Genomic DNA, 27,357 nt, shown 5'->3' on the forward strand with positions numbered 1-27,357 from the left:
TGTCAGGGATGGGGGACCGTTCTTCTCAGTCTTAGCGGCTGCCCCTGCTGTGAACGGCCTGTGGGCAGGTCTGCAGGTCATCGAGGAAGCAGGAGCTTACGCCGAGCACAGGTCGACGGTGTCGGTAAGCCGGTGGTCTCGCTCGACTGATGCACTTTTCTTCCAAGCCCGACCCCGGGAGGCAGGCGGCTGTGCTGAGCCCCAGCGGAGGGGGGCACCTGCTCAGCCCCGCCGGCTCCCTGCCTGACCCCCGCCCGCAGAGAAAGCGCAGGCTCCCGGCCGGTGCGCTCTGTTCCCTGCGGACGCGGCTCGGGAGCAGCTGGGAGACTCGGAGCGGGCGGCCGGCGGTGGGGCCGACGAGCTGGGAGAGGCCGGCAGGCCGCTGTTCGTGCTCCTTGTGCATTCAAGACTTAAACCCGTCTGTTTAGGGACACACACGGAGACGCTGCCAACGTCAAGTGGTCATTTCCAAACACACGCTGCCGTCGGCTCACGTACAGACGGTGTCTGAAAGCCTGTGACAAAAGGGGTTTCCACGGGAGCGGCCTCCCTCCGGCCAGGGGAGCCCCCTGCGGGACAGCACGCCACCGCCGCCGGGCTCGTGTCGATGCCCCAGAAGAGACTATTCCGTGCACACGTGCTGATAACTTTCAGTAACCACAGGGGACACTTAACTCAAGTTCGCAGCACTTAAGACAGAGAAGCCGATTCTAAGAGCCGGAGAAGGACAGACATTCGTCGGTCATGACTGACTTTGCACAGACTCAGCCAGAGCCCAGGGTACTCGTGGGGCGTGTCTGTCGCTAGACGAGTGTTCACAGCTCGCAGGCGGCGGTGCTGTCCCGGTCACTTACTCCTCCCAGGACTTCGCCCAGAGGCCCACCCGTCCAGCGTCTGACAGCTCTCTGGTGCCATCCACGTTGTCGAATAAAGCGCGGCGTGTATGGGACGGGCACACACGGGACGGGCACACGGGACGCGCCCTCACATGTGGGAACCGCAGCTGAGTGCCGGCAGGAAGCTCCCGGCCACACCGCGCGGGACAGGCGTCCACAAGGCTTCGGGCAACCGCTCACCCTCCCCACACGCTTGCGTTCCCAACAGTGAAATAATCCATGAGGTATCAGCTACCACATTTAACTCATGGTTTTTGGACTTTGAATCAGTCCATCAAAAAGATAAAAGACCCATCCATTTCTTTATCACTGCACCGTCTAGCGAACCATCTATTAAAAATAAGGCCAACACAGGGGCACCTGGGTGGCTCAGTGGCTTAAAGCCTCTGCCTTCGGCTCAGGTCATGATCCCAGGGTCCTGGGATGGAGCCCCACATCGGGCTCTCTGATGGGCAGGGAGCCGGCTTCCCTTCCTCTCCCTTTGCCTGCTTGTCAAATAAATAAATAAAAATCTTAAAAAAAAAAAAAAAAAAAAAAGGCCACCACATACGTGATCTCACCCACACCCTGCCCTGTCTCTACTGGAGGATGTGCCCGTGGCCACCTGTCCTGCCCTCCCCACTCTGGAAACAGATACGTGAGAACGTTTAAAACAGAAACACAGTATGACCATGAATTTAAAAATTACTGGAAACGCAGGATCTCAAGCACAGCAGCCCGTGGCAGAGCCCTGCCACCTGCACACGCAGCCAGCGGCGTAACAAGCCTTCTGGGTTTAAAAAGGGCATTTTCAGAGAAATGCGCGGGCCGCTCCTCTCTGCTTCGGGACTACATCATCAGGGAAGCCTTGCCCTGCAGAGCCTTGGTGGAGAGGTCGGCCCTCGCCCTCAGCCGTTCGGCCGCCTCCCCGCTCGTGCTCGCCGGCGCGCCCCTCAGCAGGAAGTGGCCGATGAAGAGCTTCAGACCTTCTCTCAGCAGGCCCAGCTTCGGGCTGTCGCTCACTCTGCGAGGGGCACAGAAGCGGGCGTCAGCGAGGAGCCAGCCTCCCCCGGCCCGCGATTCCCGGGAACCTCCAACCGGGAGACGGGACTGAATGGCTTTGAAAAGCAGAATTCTCAACTAAGAGACAGCGCACTCCGCGCTATAGAGACCGTCACTGCCGGCTGTCAGGCAGCTTCATGTTCCCCAAATCGAACGCAGAAGACACCAGCTTCAAGTAAGGTAGTCAGCTGCGTGTCCCGTGTAACAACCTCGCTTTCTCCCAGTCGCGCGAGTGAGGGTGACTTCCTTCACCTCTTGTCCGCGCTCTAACAGAACAAGCTGAGGACACACCTGGCAAAAATTGAACCAAGGTCTTCCGCTTCTGTTTCCATTAACACAATATATAACACTTTTCGTAAAAAGCGGACTCTGGGTTTATCCAGTTCGCCGAATTCCACTACCTAATTAGAATCAGGACAGAGAAAACAAGTCACATTTAATCAATTTTTTCAGTAATTTCAAAAAGTAGGGGCATCTGGGTGGCTCAGCGGGTTAAAGCCTCTGCCTTTGTTCGGCTCAGGTCATGATCTCAGGGTCCTGGGATCGAGCCCCGCATCGGGCTCTCTGCTCACCCCCCACCTCTCTGCCTACTTGTGATCTCTGTCAAATAAGTAACAAAAAATCTCAATAATTTCAAAAAGTAGAGTAAAAACGCCCCCCCCCTTAAGTAAGGCTGTTTCCAGCTACAGAAGATGGAAGAGCTATGGGCGAGGGCGTGTGGCCACGGCCTCTGTGCCCTGCGGGCTGGGGCACGCACGCCACTGTCCAGGGCAACCTTCCCTGGATGGAGTTTCGGTGAATCAGGAATTTAACTGGTCGGGCGCGGGACGGCCACCACGAAGGGAGAGGCGGCCACGGAGTCCCGCGCCGCGGCTCACCTGCTCCTACGCCTCCCCGCCCTCCTCCCCGCTTAGCGGCGGCCGGTGGGGGATTTAGAACGAGGACCTGCACGTGAACCCGAAGCGCAAGTGAGATTCTCAGAGACGGAACAAAACAACTGTACCCATGCTTCGTACATGAGTTATGTCTACACTGCAAGGCACCGTGTACTTTCTAGGATGTCTAGGACATGATAAACACATGTCCCCAGTGAGTTAGAATCTAAGGATGTGCCTTTTCTTGAGGTACTGGATGTGAACAATCGCACTACCGTTTTCATTGCTTTTAATACTTTCATCCAAGATACAAACCTTTAAAATAGAAAGCGGAAGTGATTTCGTCTTCAACAAGTGGGCTACCAGGTGAACCAAATTAGAGAAATTAGTGGCTGGCAAATTTTCTAAGTCCCGAAATTTATCCCATATGCTGAACTGGAAAGTCATCTGATGGGAAAAAAAAAGTTACAACGTGGGCTGCTGTTACAACAAGTCGCCAAGACGTAATCCAGCCGTATTCGGAGCGGTGTCCACGTCAGGACGAGCCCGGAGCAACGTGGCCTCCTTCCCTGCACACACCCGCCCCTGTCCTGCCACAGGAGCTTCTTTCTGCCGTGGGTTTCCCCCTCCAATCGGCAGAAATGCTGAGAAAGATCAGAGAAGGCTGGTGCCCTCTAAGATCTAAAAGGCACTCCCCCGGGGACGCAGGCTGCACGACACCCTCCTCGGAGACAGGAAAAGGGGGCCTGGCACTCCTCTGCCCGTCACTCGGCCTCCACGACACCCACCTGCTCTCCCCGAGAGCGAGCCTGGCTGCAGGCATGGGTCCTGGAATTGTCCCCCTGCACACGGCACTCGGCGCAGGCTGAACGTCTCACTCGGGTGCTCATTCCGGGTGGGCCGAGCCAGATGATGTCCAGGGAAACAGTGGAGCACAGGTGACTGGCGGGCTGCCAGTGGGCTTACCTGGAACCTTCTCTGGTATTCGCAGAACTTGCCAGCCAGGAACGCGTAGAAAGGGTTGTAGGTCTTCTCTTGAAGGCAGCAATCCAGGAGGACGTGAACGATCTCCCGCTCCTGCTGGTCCTTCAGCCGCAGCCTGCGACGCGGAGGACACAGAGACGGCGGGTCACGAGGCGGGAACCGTGGGCAGGCCTGTCCTCGCACCCGCGCACTCTGCATTTGAAGCCCATAAAGGAAAATTAGCATCAGATTTGTTGAGAACTATTTTGTGAAGGTACACGGGTACTTTCAAAATCTTTTTACAACGAATTACAGAAACTATATACCAGGAAGTTTTAAATTCAGAAGTCATCAGAAACACAGCCGCAATATGAGGATTTTTTTTTTTTTTAAGATTTTTTATTTTATTTGACAGAGATCACAAGTAGGCAGAGAGGCAGGCGGAGAGAGAGAGAGGAGGAAGCAGGCTCCCTGCTGAACAGAGCCTGATGCGGGACTCGATCCCAGGACCCTGAGATCATGACCTGAGCCGAAGGCAGCGGCTTAACCCACTGAGCCACCCAGGCGCCCTCAATATGCGGATTTTAAGTAAATTTATAACCACCCACAGACACTGTGACTAATCAGTTGGTCAGCTGAGACTTTTAATCAAAATATACCATAAAATGTTCCAATTTGGAACCACCAGTGGCCAGTGTAGGGGCAAGACTGGACCCAGGGCAGGAGGGGAGAGAGGACAGTCCAGCTGGCCCGAGTGGCATCTGACCTGACCCTCCGTAAAACCAACTGTGCTGATTTCTTCGACAGCATCTGATCACAGTGTCTGCACTAATGCTTACTTCAGAAGCTTCTCAAACGCGTCCAAGAAATCTTCACTAGTCATTATTGTACAGAATATGTTCCTCCTGACATCGGTGTTCATTCTTTGCTTTCGGGCGAGTTCTAGTATCTTCCCACTAACCTGAAAGAGGGGCAATTAAGATCACATTGATGTCTCAAGAAGTTACTCTGGTTCACTGTGGTTACCAAGTCTCTAAAAGACAACACGTATGCTTCCCTGCCTTATACTGAAGACTAATTCTGAATTACATGGAAATACGTTTATGTGTGAATGCTACACCTTTATTCTCTGGTACACTCCCACAAGAGAAAACCAGAGCAAGAGACAAAGCACACCACAGGAGGAGACAGCCGCCTGATACGGGGGAGCCTCTCAAGGGCAGTGCGGCCCGTCGATGCAGGCAATACCAGCATGTATCAGAGAGAGGCGGCCACAGCCAAAAGAGGCAGGACGATGAGGTGTGTCATGGGACCCTGGGACCAAAAAGGGTGATCAGGGGAAAATGAAGGAAACCTGAATAACATAGGAACTTTAGTTAATAATCAAATACCAAGAAATATGAAGAATTCCGACAATCTGAAATCCAAGTCTAATGGACGGGAAGCCGCACCTTGTGGGAACACCTGTCCCTCAGGACCGGCATCTGCAACCCGAGGGTTCGGACTTTCCCAGGCTCCCCTTGTTCGATTCAGTTTTTAAGTCCTTTACGTACACTATTTTGGGACTTAAAAAAACTTAAAAAGAAACCACAGAAATTGAGTGAAATCATATCACAAAACAGTAACAACTTCTGGAGGGGTCTGAGGAAACCCATGTCTGTATGTCTCATAACCACGCAACCAACTGGGGACTCCCGCAGGGCCCGCCGCGGGACACCAGGGCGACAGCGCAGGGCTCTCATACCGTCCCCGAGGGCGGCTTCTCTGCGATCTTCTGCTGACCGTTGTCAATCATAGGGGTCCCAGTCCACACGGACCCCACGATCCACCAGCGGCCGGTCTGCTCGGCATTCAGGATGCTGTCCCAGGAGATGCGGAGCTGAGTTTCGGCACCCGAGCCGGCGCTGCGCACCTGAGAGAGGAGCAGGTGAGACACTGCCGCTGGCTCATGGTCTGCACTGTCGCCGCCTCGGGCGTTTTCTTTTTCTTTTCTTTTTTTTAAAGATTTATTTATTTGACAGACAGAGACCACAAGGAGGCAGAGAGGCAGAGAGAGAGGGGGAAGCAGGCTCCCCGCTGAGCAGAGAGCCCGATGCTGAGCTTGATCCCAGGGCCCTGAGATCATGACCTGAGCGGAAGGGAGAGGCTTCACCCACTGCGCCCCCCCAGGCGCCCCTTGGGCGTTTTCTGCTCCTGACCGCAGAACTGCCGGCTCGTGAGCGCTGTGCCGGGTCACTGACAACCGACCAGTTTGGAATCATGCCAAAGGCAGAGGTAAACTCAGTGCCTCTGCTTGAGGGCTAAGGGTCTACCACCTCGAACGCTGCTGTCTTTGGAAAGCTGTTGCACCCGGCAAGAGGCTCAGATGCAGAAGCAGACCCCAAGGAAAGCCACATGGAGCTGGTGTTAAAAACTTGCCCAGGAGCGCCTGGGTTTGCAGAGCCGATCTGAGACCTGCCCAGAGCCAGGGCTAGGGATGTCCGTGGGTCTCAGCTGCCGCCCCACACCGGGAGTACCTGGGGAGCCTCAACAGGTGGGCCCCACCACCCTGATGCTGACTTTATCAGTCTGGATGGGACCCTGGCCTGAGCCCTCTTTCAAAGTGACCAGAGTTTTCTATGGTGCGGCTGAGTCGAGCACCACAGGCTCGGTGCTGGGGACGCTGTGCTCATAGGGACGGCCCTGCACCCGGCCCACTTGGAGGGTCTCACCACAGAAATGTGACACTTATTCCCAGTATCTTGGAACTCCTCTGCGATGCCCCCACCTTTTAAAAAAGATTTTATTTAACAAAGAGAGAAGCAGCGAGAGAGGAACACAGCAGGGGGAGTGGGAGAAGGAGCAGCAGACTCCCCACCGAGGAGGGAACCTGATGTGGGGCTCGATCCTAGGACCCTGGGATCATGACCCAAGCCGAAGGCAGACACTTAACTCACTGAGCCACCCAGGTGCCCTGGAACTATTTTTTTTTTTTTTTTAATTTTATTTATTTATTTGACAGAGAAAGATCACAAGTAGGCAGAGAAGCAGGCAGAGAGAGAGGAAGGGAAGCAGGCTTCCGGCTGAGCAGAGAGCCTGATGCGGGGCTCGATCCTGGACCCCAGGATCATGACCTGAGCTAAAGGCAGAGGCTTTAACCCACTGAGCCACCCAGACACCCCCTGGAACTCTTTTTTTAAAAGGATTTATTTACTTTAGAGAGAGAGAGTGCAGGCACCAGCAAGGGGAGGAGCAGAGGGACAGAGACTCTGAAGCCGACTCCAACTGCCCCGGGCATGGGGCCTGACAAGGGGCGTGATCTCACCACCCCGAGATTCTGACCTGAGCTGCAATCAGGAGTCAGTTGCTCAACCGACGGAGCCCCCCAAGCACCCTCTTGGAATGATTACTAACCAGACATGGCACCTGACTTCCAGCTCCGACTGCCTTCACAGCTTCACAACGAGCCCATGTGGATGGGGAGCTCACCAGGGGCACCGGGGCAGCTCCGTGGCTCAAGCCTCTGACTTCGGCTCAGGTCATGAACCCAGGGTTCTGGGATCGAGCCCTGCATCAGCTCCCTGCTCAGCGGGGAGCCTGCTTCCCCCTCTACCCGACCCCTGCTCATTCTCTGATAAATAAAGTCTTGAAAAAAAGAAAAGAAAAGAGCCTCACCAACGCTCTCTGTAACTTCCTGAGCTTCTCCACAGGCTCAGGGTCATGGCCCGGGATCTTCCGCACGTCATTGTTCTTCAGCGCCAACATGGTCTCCAGCATAAACCGAACCTTCAAGGAGACATAACAGAAGAAATCACCGTTTCAGAGCCCGAACAACAGACCCTCTGTTCTGGGAAGAGCCACATCGGCTGCACACAGGGTCACCGCTGCTGACGGTAAACCGGTGATGGTTTCTGGAGACAGTCGCCAACAAGAACCTCTTGCTCAGGACCACATCTCAGTACGACTGTGCCACCTGGCCTCTGCCGGGACCCTGAACACCCCGAGATCTGACATCGCCTCCTCCGCCCCCATCACCTCTGACCCACCCCCGGTGCCCATCGCGCCCCCGCGGTCTTAGTTCCGCTGTATTCCAACTTCTTCCCTGTGTCTGCCCTTCTTACCTTTTTATTTTCAAAACTGAAAATATCCTAATTAGGAAAAGTTGTGAGAACGATAAAAAAGAACTTCTGCATACCCTCCTCTGAGCTTCTCCCCAACGTCACCTACTTACCTCTACCTAACTCGCCTGCTGCAAAGCTCCCGTTTAACAGCGTACCCTAATCACAGTCGGGGTGTGCAGCTGCCATGATCACCGTCAGAACATCTTCATCCTCCCCAGAAAAAAACTCCACGCCCACTACGGACACTCCCCATCTCCCCAACCCCCATCCCCAGGTAACAGAGGCTCCTTCCTGCCTCTGCTGTCTTCTGGGTTTTAAACTTGGCCTCAGAGCATTCAACCCAGGAATAAGTGCTTCCTTGGGACACTCTGGGACCAGGCTCCAGGAGCCTCGTCCTGCTCTCCCTCCCCTAAACCACGCAGCTGAATGCCAGCGCTCGTCCGCTCCCCACTGGACCCCAGCAACTCCCCAGCCTGCGCAGCTCCTGGGATCGCACCCCAGCACCTCATTTCAGGATTTCCGAAGCAGCCTGTCTTTCTTCCTGCGTCTGTCTCCTTCTGCTGGCCTGCCGTCCAGCACGGGTAACCCTGGCCTTTCCTGTCCTTCATACTGCCTCTCCCGCCGGCCCACGCCGTCTGCTCCCGCCGACCTCCTAACCCCACAGCCACTGCTGCTAGGCTAAGCCTCCCTGCCGGAGCCCGCGGTGGCCTCTCCCTGCCCTGCCCTCGGTGTGGTCAAAGTACCGTGGAAACAGCATCCATCGCTTACCTGGCTCGGAACCGTCTGTGCCTCTAGGATAAAATCCCGGGCCCCTGAAAAGGTTCCCAAGGTCTCTTGTGGCCAGCCTCCGCCTGCCCCTCCTGCCCGCTCCCCTGCAGGCTCCCGACACCAATACTTCTCTCGTTTCTAAAGTGACTTCCTCTCCTCTCTTACAGGCTTCCCATGGCTCGCCTGTGCCTCGAGCAACTGGCAGATGAGGTGGGAAGCACAACCAGCCCCCATCTCCTCGATGGGGGAACCAAGGCTTGGAAGACTCAGGGCCCATCGCTGTTAAGCAGCAGGGCGGAAATCCAAGAGCGCTGACGCCTGAGGCCTGTGCCACAGCCTTCCTCAAGAAAACGCTTTCCGAAAGGATAAATGTTAAAGAAACTGATTCTTAAATTCACAGAATATCTGAGTCCTTAGAAGAAAAACAGTTCTTTCACATTCGGTGATAAAGCCACAAAACCTGATGAGGCAAAAAAACAATGGGGATCGCGAAGAAATTACATGTGATTTTACCCCAAACACTTATTTTAAAGCTCCGGTCAGCGTGTGAGCACTCGGGCACTCAGGAGCAGGTCAGGCTTACCCTGGTCTGGTCCTGGAACTTGCCGCTGGCCGCACTGGCTTTGGCCTGGGCCTCCACGATCAGTTCCTTGAGTGACAGAGCATCATCTTTTCTCAACGAGAAGCCCACGGTTTTCAGCATTAATAGGGTCAGTTCAATATCTTTTTCTGTGAAAGTCCCAATAAGCTTTTTCAAAATGTCAAAGACCAGGCAAGCGTGCACCACGTGGAAGTTATACAAATGAGCAACGACGGTGAGCAGGTTCTCACACTCCTTCCCTTCGCCTCCGTTCTTATAGGCGGCATCAAACCTCTTCACCACGGCCTCCAGAAAGTGAGCACCGACCTGGACAAAGACAGGGGAGAGGATGTCACTGCGAACGCGCAACAATCAAACATCAGCGAGCTCTTCGCGAGGGTCCTTCTTCCTTCTTCCGCAAAACTTAAATGTATGTTGAAAAGAAACAGTGTTTTTTTAAGTTAACCCATAAAGCGTACACGCAGCAAGGTATAAACTCCAACGTGGCGTGCATGTTAGCGAGCAGCGAAGTCTGAACGGATAGTATGAGGCCGCAGTGACCGACGACCCATGGCGACCTGCCTCCGCTCCCAAACCCCAAAGAACGTCCTCTGTTCTTTAAAATCAACAAGGTCCTGTTTTTGGCCAGCAGCCATTCTGATGCCTAAAAAAGGAAAATCATTAAAACTGTCAAGAACACATGTGCAGCTCTAGGAACCAACCTCTGTTCGCCAACCTCGTCTCTCCGGCCTGGAGGGGCCAGAGGGGCCCCTGGAGGGGCCGGAGGCAGGGGCTCAGTGCCGGCGGGGAGGGATGTCGGCACACTGGCCACGGAATGAGCGCTGAAACGTGGACGAGGAACCTGAGGGATACACCCTCCTCCTCCTCCTCCGACCACCGTACTGTCCAGATGCGACCTGCAGGGAATCCGAGCTCTGCAGACAGCAAGACCAACGCAGGCATAAAACACACTTAGGTTTGTTTTCAATCACACGAGTGGAATAACTACGTTAACATTCGTCAAAACTCTAGATTCCAGGTAATATCTTCAAAATAAAACTTAGTATGACTTTTATTTATTTATTTATTTTTTTAAAAAAGATTTCATTTATTTATTTGATAGGCAGAGATCACAAGTAAGCAGAGAAGCAGGCAGAGAGAGAGGAGGAAGCAGGCTCCCTGCTGAGCAGAGAGCCCGATACGGGGCTCGATCCCAGGACCCTGAGATCAGGACCTGAGCTGAAGGCAGAGGCTTTAACCCAGTGAACCACTCAGGTGCCCCACGACTTTTATTTTTTAACATGTTATTTTTTTCAATAATCCACACACCCACTGTGGGTGTGGTTCCATGCTGGAACCCACAGTCCTGAGATGATGAGTCGCACGCACCACTGACGGAGCTGGCCACACCCCTACTTAGGGTATCACTGAAAAATAGGAAGAACGTTCCTGCTGCTGCAGTTACTGAAGAACATATGTGAATTCGGGGTGCTCGAGTGACTCAGTCGTTAAGCATCTGCCTTTGGCTCAGGCCATGATCTCAGGGTCCTGGCATCGAGTCCCACATCGGGCTTTCTGTTCAGTGGGGAGCCTGCTTCTCCCTCTGCCCCCACACCCTGCTAGTGCTCTCTCTCTGATAAATGAATAAATAAAATCTTTAAAAAGAAAAAAAGGTACATTAATTTTGACTTGGGGAATTTAACACAGATCTATGCACACCTGATTTTTATTTCTAAACGACTCAGAAACAGCTCAGTAACTGACAACACGGGCTCTGTAACAGACTCCTTCCGTGAACTCCCGCGAGGAGGTTTTTGTCAGGGAGCTGCGGGAGGCGTAATGGCCCCAGTGCCGAGGGCTCGTCACCCGCCGGGAGAAGTGCTAGTGCGCCTCGTTAGCCAACTACCATGACGGTTTCCCGTAGCGTGAGTCATTTCAGGTGTCATTTGCGCTCCTGGCGGAGGCGTGAATGAGAAGTCGGACCCGTAACCTCCGGTGTTCAAGTCCATGAATCCCTGCATGTTGTGCGCGGCGGGGCCTGCAGCACGGACCGTCGCTCCCACCACTGCAGCACGGAGCAGCAGCGTGACACGGGGTGGCGGGGGTTCCATGGAGGCTCCCTGACGACGGCAGTGGGCCCTGGCACTCCCGAGTCCCCTCCTGGTGGGACGGCGTCCAGGGACTCCGTTATACCTCACCACCGAGAGAAGGGACTCACGGGGTCTTATGTGAAAACGAGGACGGCTCTGAGAAAAACAGCTGCTTTGAAGCGAGATTCTCCAAACCACCAGCACAGAAGTCAGTGGTGGAGTCATACTGCTCTGAAGATGTGGGGCCTGCGCCTCTCTGTGACCCTCCCAGTGCCCAGAAGATCCTGGAACATGCACCTTGCAAACCTCGCCCACCGTACTACTGCTGCATGCGAAAGCCTGGTTCCCAGAGGTCGTCTACGGAGAGCGACACAGCCCGCAGCGGCCGGACAGGCGGGAGAAGCGCCGTCCGACCGGAAAGCGCCCTCCCGCATCAGGCAGAAGTTAGGATGACTAACCAGCCTCGCCCCAGCACTTCCTCTCGGCCGCACCCCAGAACGCGCTCTTCGCCTGCAGACGCGCTGAACCACCCTGCGCAGGAAGACGCCAGTGCAGAGCTGCCAGGGGATGGTGACCCCGTGGCAGCCCCAGGCAGCATCTCCCCGGCGGCACACCGCTGTCACCGCGGAACCTCTAGTGGCGTGAAGGACACGGAGCCCGGCCGGTCTGCGGCTGCTGGAGAGCCCGCACAGGCCTGCTGTGCAAGACTCCAGGGAGTTGTGGGTGCAGTGGACCAAGACAACGAGCGGGGCAGCATGCTGCCAACAGTTCCAGAGTGCTCTGCGGCCGCCCACCTGCCCTCCTGGCCCTGCTGGGACCTGCGCGTTTGGGAGGAAGGGGGGCACCCCTGTGCAGACCTGCCCCAGGGGCCAGGCCGTTCCCCGGGGCTTTGCTGCCAAGGCCCCTTCCTGCGACGAGGGTGATCAGAAGGCAAAGAAACCAAAACCTCCAGGAGAGATCCTGCCCCACAGAAAGCCCCAAAGGGGCACTGAGTCCTTGAGTATGAATGTCACCTGGAACTATGAGGCCCTACTCACCAAACGTCCGATCGTTCCCGGACCTTGGTATGAACGCGTACAATCAGAGTGGTTTCCTCCAACGACCCTGGGACAGGCCACCGGGGGGAAACAGAACTCTGCCTAAGAGGCTGGCACTCACCATATGCAGTGACAGAAAAGGCCTTTTTTATCAGAGCCAGAGTGGGCACCACATGGCCTCCCTGGGGTGAACCCAGAGGCCGGCAAACGAGGACAGAGCACACGACGAGGGGGGACAAGTCCTCCTTCAGCGGCGGCTCTGTTACCCGGCACCGTGCAGGGGCTCCCTGTGCGCTGCTCCAACGAGTCCCGACACAGGCCTGCTTCACACACGAGGGCGCGGGAAGGTCTGGGTCCACCCAGAGGGGGCGCTGGTGGCTCCAGGCCTCACCCCCGTCACGTGTCCCCCTCGCTGGCTTCAGTCCGGGTCTACCTCCCAGGCTGCTGGCCTCACTGACCAAACACTGACCTCCACCCAGCACGGACACTGGAGTAGCAAGCCCCCACACGGCACCGCGTACGGGGAGTCTGAGACCAGTCCCTGCTGCGGGGGGATACGAAGAAAAGACCGGAGCCTGCGCGACGCACAGCTCCGGGCAGGGTGCCTACCTCGACCCCGACCGTGTGGTGAAGGATGCTGAGCACCAGCACGGGCTCCATCACCAGCCGGCTGGGCATGGCGGCGGCGGGCGCGCAGGCGCTCAGGAGGACGCCCGTCAGGGTGCTGTTCATGTCTTTCCTGCTGTGGGCCGTGTACAGCTCCTCCAGCTGCCCGCTGATGGAGGCCACGCTCGGCTCGCTCAACCTGCAGACGGGGGTCAAAGCAGAGGGGCGGTGAGGCCTCACCCCGGGACGGATGCGTTCAGTTGATGTACATCAGTGGAAGTCATCGACACTCCCGCTGCCCCGAGTCATGCACACACCAAACCCACGAGCGGCTCTGATCTCGGCTGCTAACCTAACGCATACTGCGTGTCCTCACACAGAATCCGCCGGAAGCCTCCCTCTCCACCTGAAGCGTGGCCCCGGCGAAGCCCACGGAGGGCTGTGTTGTTGAAGAGCACGGAGACCGTAAGGACGACACGCCTGGTAGCTGGTCCAGCGTCCCAGGCAGAGGCAAGGAAGCAGCCTTACTAGCACATCAGGCGTGCTGCTGGGAAAAGTCCAACGTCTCCACTTTTTGGTCTGTGGCCACAAGTTTCTAGTTCCCACACGGAGAAAAGGTTGCTCCCTTGCTGGGTAGAGGAGAAGGGTGGGTAGGGTGCACGACCGCCACCGCACCCATGCCGACACTCAGCACTCGCACAGCGTGTTGGGGGAGGGTCTAGGATGTACGCTGTTCTGTTTTTGTCGTTGACTTTTTTTAGGGGTAGTTGGGGGACTCAGTTGGTTAAGTGTCTGCCTTCAACTCAGGTCATGATCCCGGGGTTCTGGGTCCGAGCCCTGCATCGGGCTCCCTGCTCAGTGGGGGAGTCTGCTTCTCCCTCTCCCTCTGCCCCTTCCCCCGACTTGTGTGCACACATGTGCACTCCACTCCCTCTCTCAAATAAATAAAATCTTAAAGAGTTTAAAAACATATTTACTTAAGAGAGACTTCAAGTGCACGTGAAAGTGAGTGCAGAGACCGATGTGGGGCTCCATCTCAGGACCCTGAGATCACATCCTGAGCAGGAATCAAGAGCCGGGACGCTCGACCAATTGAGCCACCCAGGCGTCCAGGAAACACTGATCTATTTTCATTAAAAACAAAGCAGTGGGTGTGTGGGAGGTGGGGTGGGGGGTAGGTCGGGGGACGAGAGGACTGGGTACGACCACGAAGGCTAGCAGGAGCCACGTGGTGCTGGGAGGGTCTCCTCTGCACCGTGGTCAGGGACCTGACGCTTCCTGCAGCGGAGAATGCACACGTGTGACCCGGAGGAATAAGCAAGGGGGCTGCGCGCCCCACTCCTAAGCCGCAGCGCCATGAGGGGGCAGGACAGGCCCTGCCGGCCCCTGTTCCTGGGACTTTTCAGAACCACGTGAGCACCCTCAAGGGTTCAAAGTACCAAGTGGAAAAGGTGGGCTTCCTGCTTTTCAGCGTACAGATCACAGGAACAGAGAGGGGCAGACCAACTACCATGCCCCCCTCCCCATCGCTTACAGTCTAGTTCCCGGCAACGTTTCTGTAACTTTAGGAAACAGACGAGCTCTTGGCACGCCTGAGGACGGCAATGGACGAGGTACCTGTTGATCAGACCTTTGACATGTTTCTGCAGCCTCTCCAGGCCCTCCTTTTTCTGACCACTCGCGGTTTCCTCAGCTTGCCTCACGTGAGGGGGGATGTACTTGCCCTCGTTCTCACAGAGACTCTGCTTGAAAAGACAAAATTACAAAAGTTTTCCGTGAACAAGATACTCTCCTCTGCTTGCTATGCTCCCGTTCCCGCAACAGAGTCCCAAGGAGGCACGGAAGCTGTAACGACCGACCTCCGAGGCTTAACCCCCCTTAGAAATGTGCTGAGCGCCCGGGGGAGTCCCGAGTGGAGGTCACTGCTGCCGGGACGGTCAGCATCTTCTCCGCCCTGTGACTTCGCCGCCGCACCCGAGCCCTCCACTGTGCACAAGCTCAGGCTTCGCGGCCGGCTGGCACAGCAGCTCACACGCACCTCGATCCCGAGCACCCCCAGTCTGGAGGGAGAGTGTCCTAAAGCGACTCCAAACGCGTCCAAAGCATCTACGAACACGTGGCAGCATCGGTCGGGCGCTCAGTAGCCCTCCGTCCGCCGCACGGAGGGCTACATGTCACTCCTCTGACCCACACTCCCCGGCCGCGCGGGCTTTGAGAGACAACCACGACATGATCCACGCCGTCAGGGGGTTACGCGGGGCTGGGGACGCCACATTCATGCACCCAGAAACTCTTGTGACCCCCATGAGCTCAGGCCGCTCCTGAAGAGACCTTCGCAGGCTGTGAAAGCAGAGTCAGGACGCGACCAAGGCTCTGGGAGAGGACGGCCCGAGAGAGGTCGGAGCGCGCAGACCACCACACAGCGGAAGGCTGAGGGAGAACCGTGCCGGGGGAGGCACAGATGGCGGGGCAGGAAGAGCGTGCGAGCGGGCCGACTGCCCCGCCTGGTGCCGGCTGAGGGGACCGTGTGGACCGCGAGGGGCAGCCCGGGAAGGCCTCGCTGCTCTGTGCTGGATCCTGACTCCATCTTCGGTGCAGACCCCAGCCCAGGGCGCGCGGCCGACCGGCTGTTTCGGCTGCGCCGCGGGAGCAGCGGGCGGCAAAGGAGAAGGGCGCGGGGAGGGCAGCGCCGCGGCGGTGCTGCAGGCCTCCCGCACCTCGGTGGCCGGAACAAAGGGGCGGAGGGGGGCAAGTTGGCCTCGGACACGGAGCGAAGGAGAGTCGCCTTAGCACAGCCGGGGGCGGCCTCCAGCTTTCGGGGCTGAAAAGAGCGCCGGGGCGTTCTGTCCCGGGGCTGCTCGTTGTGGGGTACAAACACAACACCCCGATTCGCCCCACGTTGGCTGCACAACTGCCGGTACCTCGGCCCCAGGCTTGCCACCCCCTCCCTTCAGGCAGGGAACCGAGCTCCCACCGACCTGGTCCGCTGCGTCCGGGTCCTCCGGGGCCGGCTCCCTCCCTCCGTCCGCGAAACGGACTCTCCTTCCGCTCCTCCCGCACGCGGCTCGCCCTTGCGGGGCTGGTTGCCCGTCGTCGTCCGCGTCCGCGCGCTCGGTCTCTGCTCCGGCTTCTGCTCCCGGCCGGCCCTCTTCTTCCTCAGCCTCGTGCTGCCCTTCGCCCTCCGTGCCGCCGTCGGTGCCGCCGTCGGTGTCGCTGTCGCTGTCGGTGCCGCCGTCGGTGCCGCTGTCCGGCAGCGTCTGTCCGGCGTCCTCCTCCTCCTCCTCCTCGTCCTCGTCCTCGTCCTCGTCCTCCGCGCGGCCGCCTTCGCCCCAGCCGCCGTTGTGTCCAGGCTCCAGGGCCCCCAGGAGGTAGTCGAGCCCATCCCGGGCGAAGCTGAGCGGCACGGAGCTCCCGCCGCCCTTCCTCTTGCGCTTGTTCAAGCCGAGGCGCCGCTCCAGCTTCCGGATCTCCCGGTCCTCCTCCTCGTTGGCCGCCAGAAGTGCCCGTTTCCGAGCGGCAGCGGCGGCTGCAGAGGGCCTGGGGGTCCCGGGGGGGGCTCTGGGCTCGGGGCGGGCCCGGGCGCCCTTGGCCTGGGGAGGTCGCAGCTCCTCCGGCGGCGGCGGCGGGGCCCGACGAGGGGACGGCCGGCCGCCCTCTCCCGCCGCCGCCGCCGCCGCCGCCCGGGGGCCGCCCGTTCCCCCGGCTCCGCCGCCGCCGCCCGCACGCGGGCCCTCCGCGAGCCCCGCAGTCCTCCGCAGCCGGCGCGCCTTCCTCAGGTGCCGCTTCTCCTTCCTCAGCTCCTTGCGGCTCTTCCTCCCGCCCGGCCGCACGCGCCCGCCCGTGGGGGGCCCCGCGGCGCCGCCGGGGATCTCACCCTCGGAGCTCGCCTGCACGAACTCCTCCACCGCGAGCTTTAGCCGCTTCAGGGCCCCCTCGGTGCCGCCCTTCGGCCCGCGGCGTACCCCGCGCCCGGGCTGCCTGTGGGGTCCCCGGCCCCGGCGGCCGAGGCTCGCGGACGCCGCCATTTTCCCGGCTGCTCCTACGCCGACTTCCGGCCGGGGCGGGACTTCCGGACAGAGCGGGCGCCGTGCGGGGCAGACCGGCGCCCCCTGCTGGCGGGAGGGCGGCAGCTCCGGAACCGCCCGGGAACGACGGCACCTGCTCCCGGAGCCGGCGCGAGCGCACAAATACGTGCTCATCTAACGCAGGACACCTTGCCGCTCGGTGAAGGGGCCTCTAGGCGACCGGCCGCAGAAGTAGGCGTCGTCGTCTGCAGGGGCGACTCCAGACGCGCTTGCGTCTCCGCATCCGGAGGGAGAACATTAGTGCTGTTTTCTGTGCTTTTCACCCGCAGACTTCAGCCGAGCCTGTTGTTGTCCAAGTCGCTTCTCTCGCTCAGCCCCAGGCCTCGGATCTCCCCGTGCCGCGCAGCGGCTCACCTCGGCTTCCGGGGTGCTGCTCCGGGGCTTCTCGGCGGTGCGCCGGCCGGGAGCCTGGGACCGTGGCCTTGCTGGAAGCAGGGTCTGGGCCGCTGTCATCAAGAGGCGGTGGCGCCTGGACCGAGCGCAGCGCCGGCTCTTAGTTATCCTGTGGGGGGACGAAAGGTAAGAGGAGGTTTTCCTGGATTTCCCAGCGGGAAGTTGGGACGCCCAGGGGGAAGGTCACCGAGCAGCAGCTACACGGCAGCGCCAGGACTTGCGGGAGCCGGAGGAGCTGCAGGGGCTGCGGGACAGATTCTCGGCTGGAGCCCCGGGAAGGAAGCAGCCCGGCCCGCACCTCGGTTTCGCACGTCCAGCGTCCGGACGGAGATGAGGCACTCCTGCTGTTCCGGAGGCCAGTCCAGCCCACGGGCAGGAGGCGCGTGGAAGCACCAGGGCCTGCTGGTGAGCAGGGAAGAAAAGCTTTGGAAAGGACAAGAGTCACAACCAAATAAAAGTGCAGAACTCGGGGTGCTCTGGGGCTGGGGTTCAAACCCTGACCTCTCCGCTTCCCAGCTGTGTGAACTCACCGAGTCTCAGTTTATCTGCAGAATGGGCGAATGATATTGCCACCCACTGGGCTGTTGTAAAGACAAACCGGGTTTTACAAAGTAACTTCCTCGTTTCGTTTTCATGGTGCAATTTGCAGTGCTTCCCTCTTGCTGTGCCCCAGGGCCTCTGCCAGGCTCTCCGTTCTCTATCTGTCCCATCCTCACCCTTGTCTGAAGCTGCTAGTGGTCTCCTTTCTCATCTTCATTTGAGGCTGCGGTGCTCCCCATGCCTCCCTGCACGGGCTTGTTCTCCTGGGCTACGGACACTGGGAGTGAATGTGTCAAAGGCTGAAGGTAGGAGCCTTCAGGGCGGAGGGACACCGTGATGTCGGCTGGTGCAGGTCACCGAGCTCCTAAGGAAAAGTGTCAGGGGAGGCAGGGTCCCCCGGGGGCAGCTCCAGTCCTGGGAGTCTGGGGCTCAGGAGCGGGTGCATGGGGTGCTGGCCCACCGCTGCTTTCCTGGGTGCCTGCCCTCCCGGGCCCTGGCCGTGCCCAAGGGCGAAGCGAGAGCAGGGATGAGAAAGCTTGTCTCCATGTCCTCACCTCCAGGCTCTGCTGGGCTCCGGCTTCTGCTGTCACGCGCTGGGGTCTGTGCTCCCCTCTCGTTGAAGAATTTCTCAGATACTCACTGGGGAGAGGGAGCCAGAGATGCTTGTGTCTAACCCATTTTGACAGGACCCAAATGAATCAAATCCGTTCACTGATACAGAGTCCTGGGGCGGGGGTGGCGGTTGGGCCTGTTGTCACTCGGGCCGTTGGTGTCCATGACTTCCCAGATCACGGGGCGTTTGTGAATCATTCTGAGCCCTGGGCTGGCCCTGGCTTCCTTATCAAGGAGGTTCTGCTCTGACGCCACGGATTCTAGGACTCCAGGAGGGGCTGATGGGGGTCAGTCTTGAAACCCTAAAGTGAGGGAGGCCTTTGGCATTTTTAAAAAAAAATATTTTATTTATTTATTTGACAGATCACAAGCAGGCAGAGACAGACAGAGAGGGGGGGGAAGCAGGCTCCCTGCTGAGCAGAGAGCCCGATGCGGGGCTCGATCCCAGGACCCTGAGATCATGACCTGAGCCAAAGGCAGAGGCTTTAATCCACTGAATCACCCAGGCGCCCCGACCTTTGGCATTTTTTTCTGGCTGCTTCGCACTTAGAGGAGCTCTGTTCCTCTGCAAACTGCCTCAGCCCCACCGGAAAGGAGGCTCTTCTTTCCCAGTGAGAGCTGCTGGGTGCAGGGCAAGCAGCGGCGTCACCGTCTTGTCGTCAAGACAAGGAGTGAAAGCGTAAAAGCATCCGTTAACGGCACAGGGCCCATGCAGGGAGGGCCCGGAGCAAGGGGTAGCAGCGGCTGCTGGCGCGGGCACGTGGGTAGGCTCGTGCAGAAAACAAGCAGCTGCGGGGCAGGGCCAGGTGTGACAGGTTTGGCAGCCCCCGCTGCGTTTTCATTCTGGGAGCACAAGGAAACCAGGGGAATGCTTTAGGGAGAGCCGAGGTCTCAGTGTTTGGTGTGGGGGGGGTGGCCTAAAGAACTTTTACGTGGTGAAAAGCTCACCCACCTGCCTGCAGGGCTGACCGAGGCGGGTCAGAATGGAAGGGCAGACGTGAGGCCGCTGCATCAGACACTTGTCCCCCAGCCTGGAAAGAATTGCGGGTTGGGGCTTTGCCTGAGAGCTTTTTACAAGTAATAGCATGAATGATCTATTAAGAGTAAAATGAGACACGACGTGAAGCGTAGCCTTTAACTGTGTCTTCGTCCAACTGTGACAGAACGCCGCAGACGGGGCCTGAACAGCACATGTTTATCTCTCCCAGTGCCAGAAGCTGAAGGTCCAAGGTCGGGGTGCTGGTAGTCTCAGCGTCTTGGGAGACCCCCTAACTGGTCACGATGACATCTCGCTCTGTCCTTACATGGTGGAAGGATGAGGAAGGGCTTGGGGTCCCCTCTGTTAAAGCTCTAATCCCAGCCTGGGGCTCCACCTCACGCCCTACTCACCTTCGAGGTCCCCCTCCAGACACGACCACACTGAGGGTGAGGACTTGAACATGTGAATTTGGCGGGGGGGGGGGAGCGCAAATATTCTGTCCATAACACTTAGGCTCACAAACTTTTTTTTGTTTCAATGCACATGTTGATTAAAAATTTTTTTTCTGGGGCGCCTGGGTGGCTCAGTGGGTTGAGCCTCTGCCTTCGGCTCAGGTCATGAGCTCAGGGTCCTGGGATCAAGCCCCGCATCGGGCTCTCTGCTCAGCGGGGAGCCTGCTTCTCGCTTTCTCTCAGCCTGCCTCTCTGCCTACTTGTGGTCTCTCCCTCTCTCTGTCAAATAAATAAAATTAAAAATTTTTTTTCTGATGCAAAATTATTCCAGCTCATCATAAAAAAATGGAAGCTTTTTTTTTTTTTTTAAAGATTTTATTTATTTGACAGAGAAAGAGACGGCACAAGCAGGGGGAGTGGGAGAGGAAACAGGTTCCCTGCTGAGCAGGGAACCCAATGCGGGGCTCGATCCCAGGACCCTGGGATCAGGACCTGAGCTGCAGGCGGACACTTGCCTGACGGAGCCCCCAGGCGCCCCAGACCGGAAGCATCGTGGTTACACATGTAACGTAAGAGGGACGTTCTCTGTGTGCTCTTTTATCCAGGAATGTGTATCCTTCTGGATATCCAACGTGTATACTAACTTGCATTATGATGGTGATGATAGTGATTATTATTTTTTACCAAAATAGGATCTATTGTCTTGCAATCTATGAGAGATACAGCTTAGGTTTCTTTTCACGTCAGCGGCTTGGAGCCTGACCGCTGCTGAGCAGAGGCCTACGGGGAACACAGCACTGGAGTCCCCCCAGGCCCGAGTTAAAATCTGCGTTCCACAGCCTCCAGGATGACCCAGGCATCGGAGAGGCCTGAACTGGGATCCACCACTCCTTCCAGTGGCTTGAAGGGCTCCGCTCTCGTAGACGGGTGCTGATGAAGAATATTCATGGTTTCCGCTTGAAAACCCAGCCCTTGCTCTCCTAACAAACACTCTAGCACGCGTCGTGTGTGCGTCTGCAGGGCTTGGGTACAAGCTCCGTGCCACCGTCATCCTGGAAGTTGCTTCCAGGAACTGGATACGGGTATTTTTTGAACGCATTGATAATGCCACATTTGCAACCCCAGAGCTGTGCCCGTTTGTGCTGCAGTCGTGGGAGTGAGCCCCTGTCCCCACAGCCTCTCCTTCACAGCACCTCCGGGGTTTCATCTTCGCCATCTTGTGGGTGACCTTGTCGGTGGCCCTTGGCTGCGAGGTCGCACACACCTCCTTCTTCTGCCTCCTTCACCACCCGGCCTGCTGAACCCCAGCCCAGAGGTCTTCCCCAGCATCCACACTGGTGCCCTGCCGGAGAGCATTCAGCCAGCCCAGAGTCTCCTCCTCTCCATCCCGGGGGCCCCTGCCCCGGGCAGCTCCTGCCTTTGGCTCTCTCCAGTCCATGGGCTGCCACAGTGCTCCGTCTCACCCTGAGTCTCTCCTTGCCGTTCTCCCGCGGAAGATCTTTCGTGGCTCCTGGAAGAACCATGTTCAAAGCCTTTCAGCCCACTTGGTCCCCGCCGCCGCGCCCCGCACTGGTCTCCCTTCTGCACGTGTCCTGGTTTGGCGGTTCACTCCGTCCTATACCTCCTTCACTGCCCTCTGGCTTGAAGTGCCCCTTCTGCACGATCACCCCCCTGCTTCGCCCAAACACAGCTTCCTGCTTCCCTTGGCGGCTCCCCCCTGTACCCCCAGTCGGACAGCTCAGCTTCTGTCTTCTCCCGCTTGCGGCAGCCATGTGCGGGCCCCCAGACCTGCTTCTGTTCCTGGCTGGCAGTGGCCACTCAAGTATTTGTTGGAATGCCCAAGTGCAGTCACATCGGAGCAAAAAAGAACTTTTGAGAGTCTTTCCCTCGCTACGTTAATCAACTACGGAAAGTCTGGGTCCAGAGCCCCAAGGCCCGGGCTCCCTCTCGACGGCACTCGGGCGGCGTTCGGCTGCAGCCCCCAGGGGCAGGTCAGACGTGGGGAAGGACTTTTCCATGGGAGGAGCACCAGAGCACCTTGGCTTTTAGACGAGCGTGCATGGGCCTTGAGTGTTGTGTCTGGTAGAGGTCAGCCGCAGGGTGCCCGCCCTTGGACACCACTCACCAGAGGACTAAGGAGTTGTCCCTGAGGCACAGACCTGCGCTGACATCTCTCGTGCAGTAAAGAAAAGGAACAAAAGTCGTAGTTGTCTGTTGTGATCTTCAGTGTTTCTCGTTCACAAGCCAACTGTTTATCACGTGAAGACACTGATCTATAAATAAATCTGAAAGCGGTGATGCAGCTGGGCCTTTGCCGTCTTCAAGCCGAGGCGATGGTCTGTAAATATATTTGTCTGTGTCATTGATCCCTTCATTATTAATGCCATGGCTTTCATTTCGGTGATCAATCTCATTCCTGATTACCGAAGTCCTTAGGAAACCTTCGTCCCTGGGTACGGGCCCCGCGGTCAGTAAAGCGCTGTCTGCTTCTGGCTCTATTTCAGATGCGCCATTAGATTTCATTACTCCTTCCTGCTCTTCCTGTACGCGCTTCCCTCTCCGCGGCTTCCTCCTGTCTAGAGACGCTCCCCCCCACCCCCACCCCCTTTGCAGCATTGCCTAAATGCCCTTGAATTAAGGCAGTTACGGTCTCCGCGCGGGGCCTGCACCTTCTTGGTCTTTGTTCTGCCCGTTTCACTAGTTCTGCGGGATTTCTCACTCTTTTCGGGAACGAAATTGCTTTGCTGCTTCTGTGCAAGGCTTGGTCGTCAGGCGGGCTTGTGTCCACGCAGGGCAATTTTGGATGTGTGCTTTTCCCATCAGCGTTCCCGCGTGAGACGGTCTGTCCTGATGTTTACTGTGCTCTGGGCCAGGATAGACTGAGGATGTCCGTTTTTACGTGGACTCGTAAAACTCCATTTTCTCCACGGCTGTTTGGTCTTGCTTGCGCTGTATCTCGCTTGCACTAGAGCAAGCTAATCATCATTTGAATTTTGAAATAGATTTTTCAATTAGCCTAAAATCCTCCTTAGTATCGTCGCTGGCTGAAATCACCAGCACTTTCATATGCTCAGACTCGGTGTAAGCATGGTCTCCTCCGTCCTTGCTGCGTCTGCGGGCGCTGTGAAGGTGACAGCTCGTGCGGGTCGCAGGAGATGTGCTCCCGAGACCGAGGCTGGAATCCCTGGAGGCCAGCGGCACGGCTGTACCATCCCGCCCAGACATCCCCAAAAGGAGCGACGCTGCCCCCAGCTTACTCTCCAGCCTCCCCCTGCCCTTTCTCCCAGGTACGCCTTTTCGTGCAGCTAGCCACACACGACATCTGTTTTGAGATTGACCTTGGGTCCTCTCCTCCGAAGGCCCCACACCCTCTCTTGGAGCATTCCTCCTGACCGTGGAGGCATCGTGGTGGCTGGTGGCTGGTTCCTATGGTTTTATCCAAGGAAGGGGACCAGGGTCACACTTTTTTGATTTCTCAGTGCCTGGCATAAATGTCTTTAGCAAGCACCTGTTTGCTGGTTGCTTGAAGTGGAGATGTTTGAAAATTTTACAGCAACCGAGTTGGGATCCCTGACTTGGTGATTTGGGGTTTGAGGTTCCTGCGGGAGAGAGTGGGCTCACTATGGTTGGGTTACAACTGAAGTTGCAACATATGCACTTCTTCGGAGAATTTGAACAGGTTCTCCAAAACTTATCTGCTGGTCTTGTACTAACAATAATGAGCTTGAATAGAATTTCACGTTTCTGTGTTAATGAGGATGGCTAACATTTATGGCATGTTTGCCATGAGACAGGCCCTTTCCCAGGCTTTTTAAAGTCCCCTATGATCCCAGAGGCAGCGGGATGAGGGTACAAAGCCGGAAGAGGGGGCTGGTTGGCCCTCCTCGCTTCAGTGGGCAGGGTGGGCAGGCCGTGTCCGTATCCGCAAGAGGAGGGTGTTGTTGTGTCTATTTACCCTCTGACCGAAACAGGGCATTTGCAGAGGCCGGTCACGCCAGCGGGAAGGGCCCTTTTAAAAGCACTCGCTGCTTTACTCACCAGACCGCTGCTGCATCTTTCGTGTGCTGTGTCTGTAGTGTTTGAACTGTATTGGGGGTGGGGGGGGGGATAAAAAGACAAAGAGAGAGTAACTACCCCGAGGAAACCAATATCTATCACCCGACAAGCAGTTTTATAGGAGGTTGGAACTTGGTGTGGGAGAAGTGGGAATAACGTAGACAGAATAATTTTCGTATTAGTGCAGAGTAAATCTTTAGCAAGAATCAGATGGTGCCTACGCGCTAGCTTTTAAATTAGCTGTGTTTTAAATAGCGTAGTTTAAAAATACACAACTATAAATCAGGAGGCCCCTGTAAATCAAGGTCTCGCATTACCGAACTTTGTGTCTCCTTTGTGAAATGTATGATGAATCTTTCTGTTGCCAGGAAAATGGTCCTTCCTGTTGCGGGGATGGAGTGTGGCTCTGAGTCCCCTCACCCTGGGGCAGCCGGCATACAGTCTGTCCTTCCGAGGCCCAGCTGTCCAGGACTTCAGGGGTGACGGTCCACCCCAACACACATTTCCTCATTTTGCTTTCTTCCTGGCACGGTCACTTTGCCATGATGAAGACATTTTCCTCATGAGAAGCTCTGTCCCGCCCCTGGAGTTTTGTCAGGCTGAACCCCCACCACTTGAGATGCAACAGCTCTGGGCGAGGCCACCTCTCCAGCCTTGGTGTCGACCCAGAGGCTCATCAGAATTTCATCCTGAAAAATGAGGCAGGTCTAATATTTCATTTCTCAATTCATTTTTCCAAGAGAATAAATAGAAAACAAATTCTTTTGTTTGAGTAAAGTGTATCTTTAATATAGCATCATGGGTGGGCTTCAGCGTTCAACGGGCGAGCGTTCCCTGGGCTCCCGAGAGCAGCTGGAGGCAGCTGCTGGAGAACTTTCTGCAGCTTTTAGTGGTCTGTTTCTGCCATATGACTCCCGAGACAGGAACTGTCTATGTGCGAGATTTTACGACCTCAGTATAGATCCAAAGCTTTTAATGCACCTTTTGCCTTTATCATAATGTCACTGGGAAAACCAGAGTGGGCCGGAATGGTCTTCTGACACAAAAGTGCACGTTTAATTATGTTGGGATGGCTCTTTTTCCCACCGCCTCGCACATAAAGATTTTGGAATAGTTCCTCACCTATCAGGTCACATGGCCTCTGAAGAGCATCAGACAGGAGGTGGTCCCTTTGTTGCTGATGCACCAGCCACTGCGGTGTCCCCCCGGGGCCTGGGGGGCCCCTGGAGGTACCAGGCAGCGGCCGTCAAGACACAGCCCAGCGGCCTCACAGCGGATGTCAGCACAGTCGCTCTCGTCCGTCTGACTCCGACGTCAGCCTTGATCCTGCTAAGTGAGCGTGTTGAACAGCTTCACTTACCCGATCACTTGGGGGCCCAAGTGTTCATTCCCAGAAGACTTGCGGAGTCCTTTCACGGCAGGAGAGATGTCCTTAAAGCCTTCTTCAATGGAGCCTTCGATGAGATAAGAATACAAGGCTGAACGCAGGGTCCCACCTCCTGCTTGTGACCAGTATCTGGGGCTCTACGTTCTGGGATGTTACTGGTCCCATTAACAGTATTACTAGTACTTGTTGGGTATTTAAATAAACCTCCAGGTGCTTTTTGAAAAATACTTTGGGACTTCAATAGTCCTAGTTGACGGGAAGACCTGGCTGTCCTTCCTGAGGATGGCAACATAAATCAGGTTTCTTTTGTTTTGTTTTAGATCCAAAATTTCTGTATATGGTTTTAATTAGGGTATAGTTTCTTTTTCTTTTTTAAAGAATTTATTTATTTATTTGACAGAGAGAGAGACAGTGAGAGAGGAAACACAAGCAGGGTGAGTGGGAGAGGGAGAAGCAGGCTTCCCGCTGAGCAGGGAGCCCGATGTGGGGCTCGATCCCAGGACGCTGGGATCATGACCTTTGCTACAGGCAGATGCTTAACTCACTGAGCCACCCAGGCATCCCTAAATGAGGGTTTTTAACATTAAGAGCACAACCTTGGCCTTGTTGTCTGAATACCAATACTTGGTTTGTTGATATGTAAGACACATCAATTTCTTCTAAAAAAATAACAACATACAACTGATATATTAAAAATGAACATACTTAATGTATATAATACGATGAGTTTGGGTGTGTACCTATAATACATTCAGCGCAATCGAGGTAAAAAGCTTATCTGTCACCTCCAAAACTTTCCTCATGCCCCCTCCACCACCCCTTTTCTGGTAAGAATATTTGATGTGAGATCTACACATATTTCTTTCTTTCTTTTTTTTAAAAACGAGTTTGTTCATTTATTTGAGAGAGAGAGGGAGGGCGAGGAGGTGCAGCGGAGATGGGCAGAGGGAGAGGGAGAAGCAGACTCCCCGCTGAGCAGGGAGCCCAGTGCAGGGCTCCATCCCAGAACCCCAGAATCAGGACCTAAGCCGAAGGCAGACGCTTAATGACTGAGCCACCCAGGTGCCCAGGATCTGCACTCTGAACTAATTTTAAAAGTATACAGTACAGAATTGCTAACTGTATGTGCTATGTCGTACAGAGATTTCTAGAAGTTAATTACTTATTTATTTTTAAAGATTTTATTTAGTTATTTGACAGAGAGAGAGAGAGAGAGAGAACACAGCAGGGGAGCGGCAGGGAGAGGGAGGAGCAGACTCCCTGCTGAGCAGAGAGCCCAGTGCTGGGCTGGATCCCAGGACCCTGGGATTATGACCTGAGCCAAAGACAGATGCTTAACTGACTGAGCCCCCACCCCCTGAGGCATCCCTCTAGAAATCATTTAACTTGCGTAACCAAAACCTTACACTCACTGAACCACCGCACATTTCTCCCTTCCCTTCTCCCTGGCAACTCTATTCTACTCTCTGCTGTTACGGGTTTGACTCTTGGATTCCTCACATTGGCTTATTTCGCTGCCACAGTGTCCTCCAGGCACATCTGTGTCGTAGCAGGTGTCAGGAGGTAACATATCTTCTGTTGTAAGATCGAATAAGGTCCGACTGTATGTCCACATCCCGTTTTATTTGTTCACTTACTGATGACCATTTAGGCTGTTTCCCTATCTTGGCTATTGTGAAAACTTGGCTATTGTGGAAATAGGGGTCGGTCCTGATACCTCTTTGAGATCTTAGCTAACCTTATCAATTTTATTTATTTATTTTTCTCTATTTTTTTTAACTTAAATTTTGTTAGTTAACATACAGTGCACTATTAGCTTCTGGGGTAGAACCCAGTGATTCATCTCTTACATACGACACCCAGTGCTCGTCCTAACAGGTGTCCTTGATCCCCATCC

General features: G+C 56.1%; 1 protein-coding gene across 1 annotated transcript in view; it reads right to left on the bottom strand.

The window, feature by feature from the left end:
• Nucleotides 1-1,548: 1,548 nt before the first annotated feature.
• NOM1 (nucleolar protein with MIF4G domain 1) overlaps nt 1,549-27,357 on the bottom strand; it is a 34,316-nt gene continuing 8,507 nt past the window's right edge. The window contains exons 4-14 of the mRNA XM_032305794.1: nt 15,935-16,964; nt 14,574-14,701; nt 12,960-13,155; nt 9,227-9,550; nt 7,430-7,540; nt 5,520-5,687; nt 4,615-4,736; nt 3,779-3,911; nt 3,128-3,259; nt 2,229-2,338; nt 1,549-1,899 (exon numbers count right to left, since the gene is read on the bottom strand). Coding sequence (XP_032161685.1) covers nt 1,725-1,899; nt 2,229-2,338; nt 3,128-3,259; nt 3,779-3,911; nt 4,615-4,736; nt 5,520-5,687; nt 7,430-7,540; nt 9,227-9,550; nt 12,960-13,155; nt 14,574-14,701; nt 15,935-16,964 — 2,629 coding nt within the window. The 3' untranslated portion in view covers nt 1,549-1,724. The remainder of the gene's footprint in view (nt 1,900-2,228; nt 2,339-3,127; nt 3,260-3,778; nt 3,912-4,614; nt 4,737-5,519; nt 5,688-7,429; nt 7,541-9,226; nt 9,551-12,959; nt 13,156-14,573; nt 14,702-15,934; nt 16,965-27,357) is intronic.

This window comes from Mustela erminea, chromosome 11 (assembly GCF_009829155.1).
Source record: "Mustela erminea isolate mMusErm1 chromosome 11, mMusErm1.Pri, whole genome shotgun sequence".
NCBI classification, from domain to species: domain Eukaryota; kingdom Metazoa; phylum Chordata; class Mammalia; order Carnivora; family Mustelidae; genus Mustela; species Mustela erminea.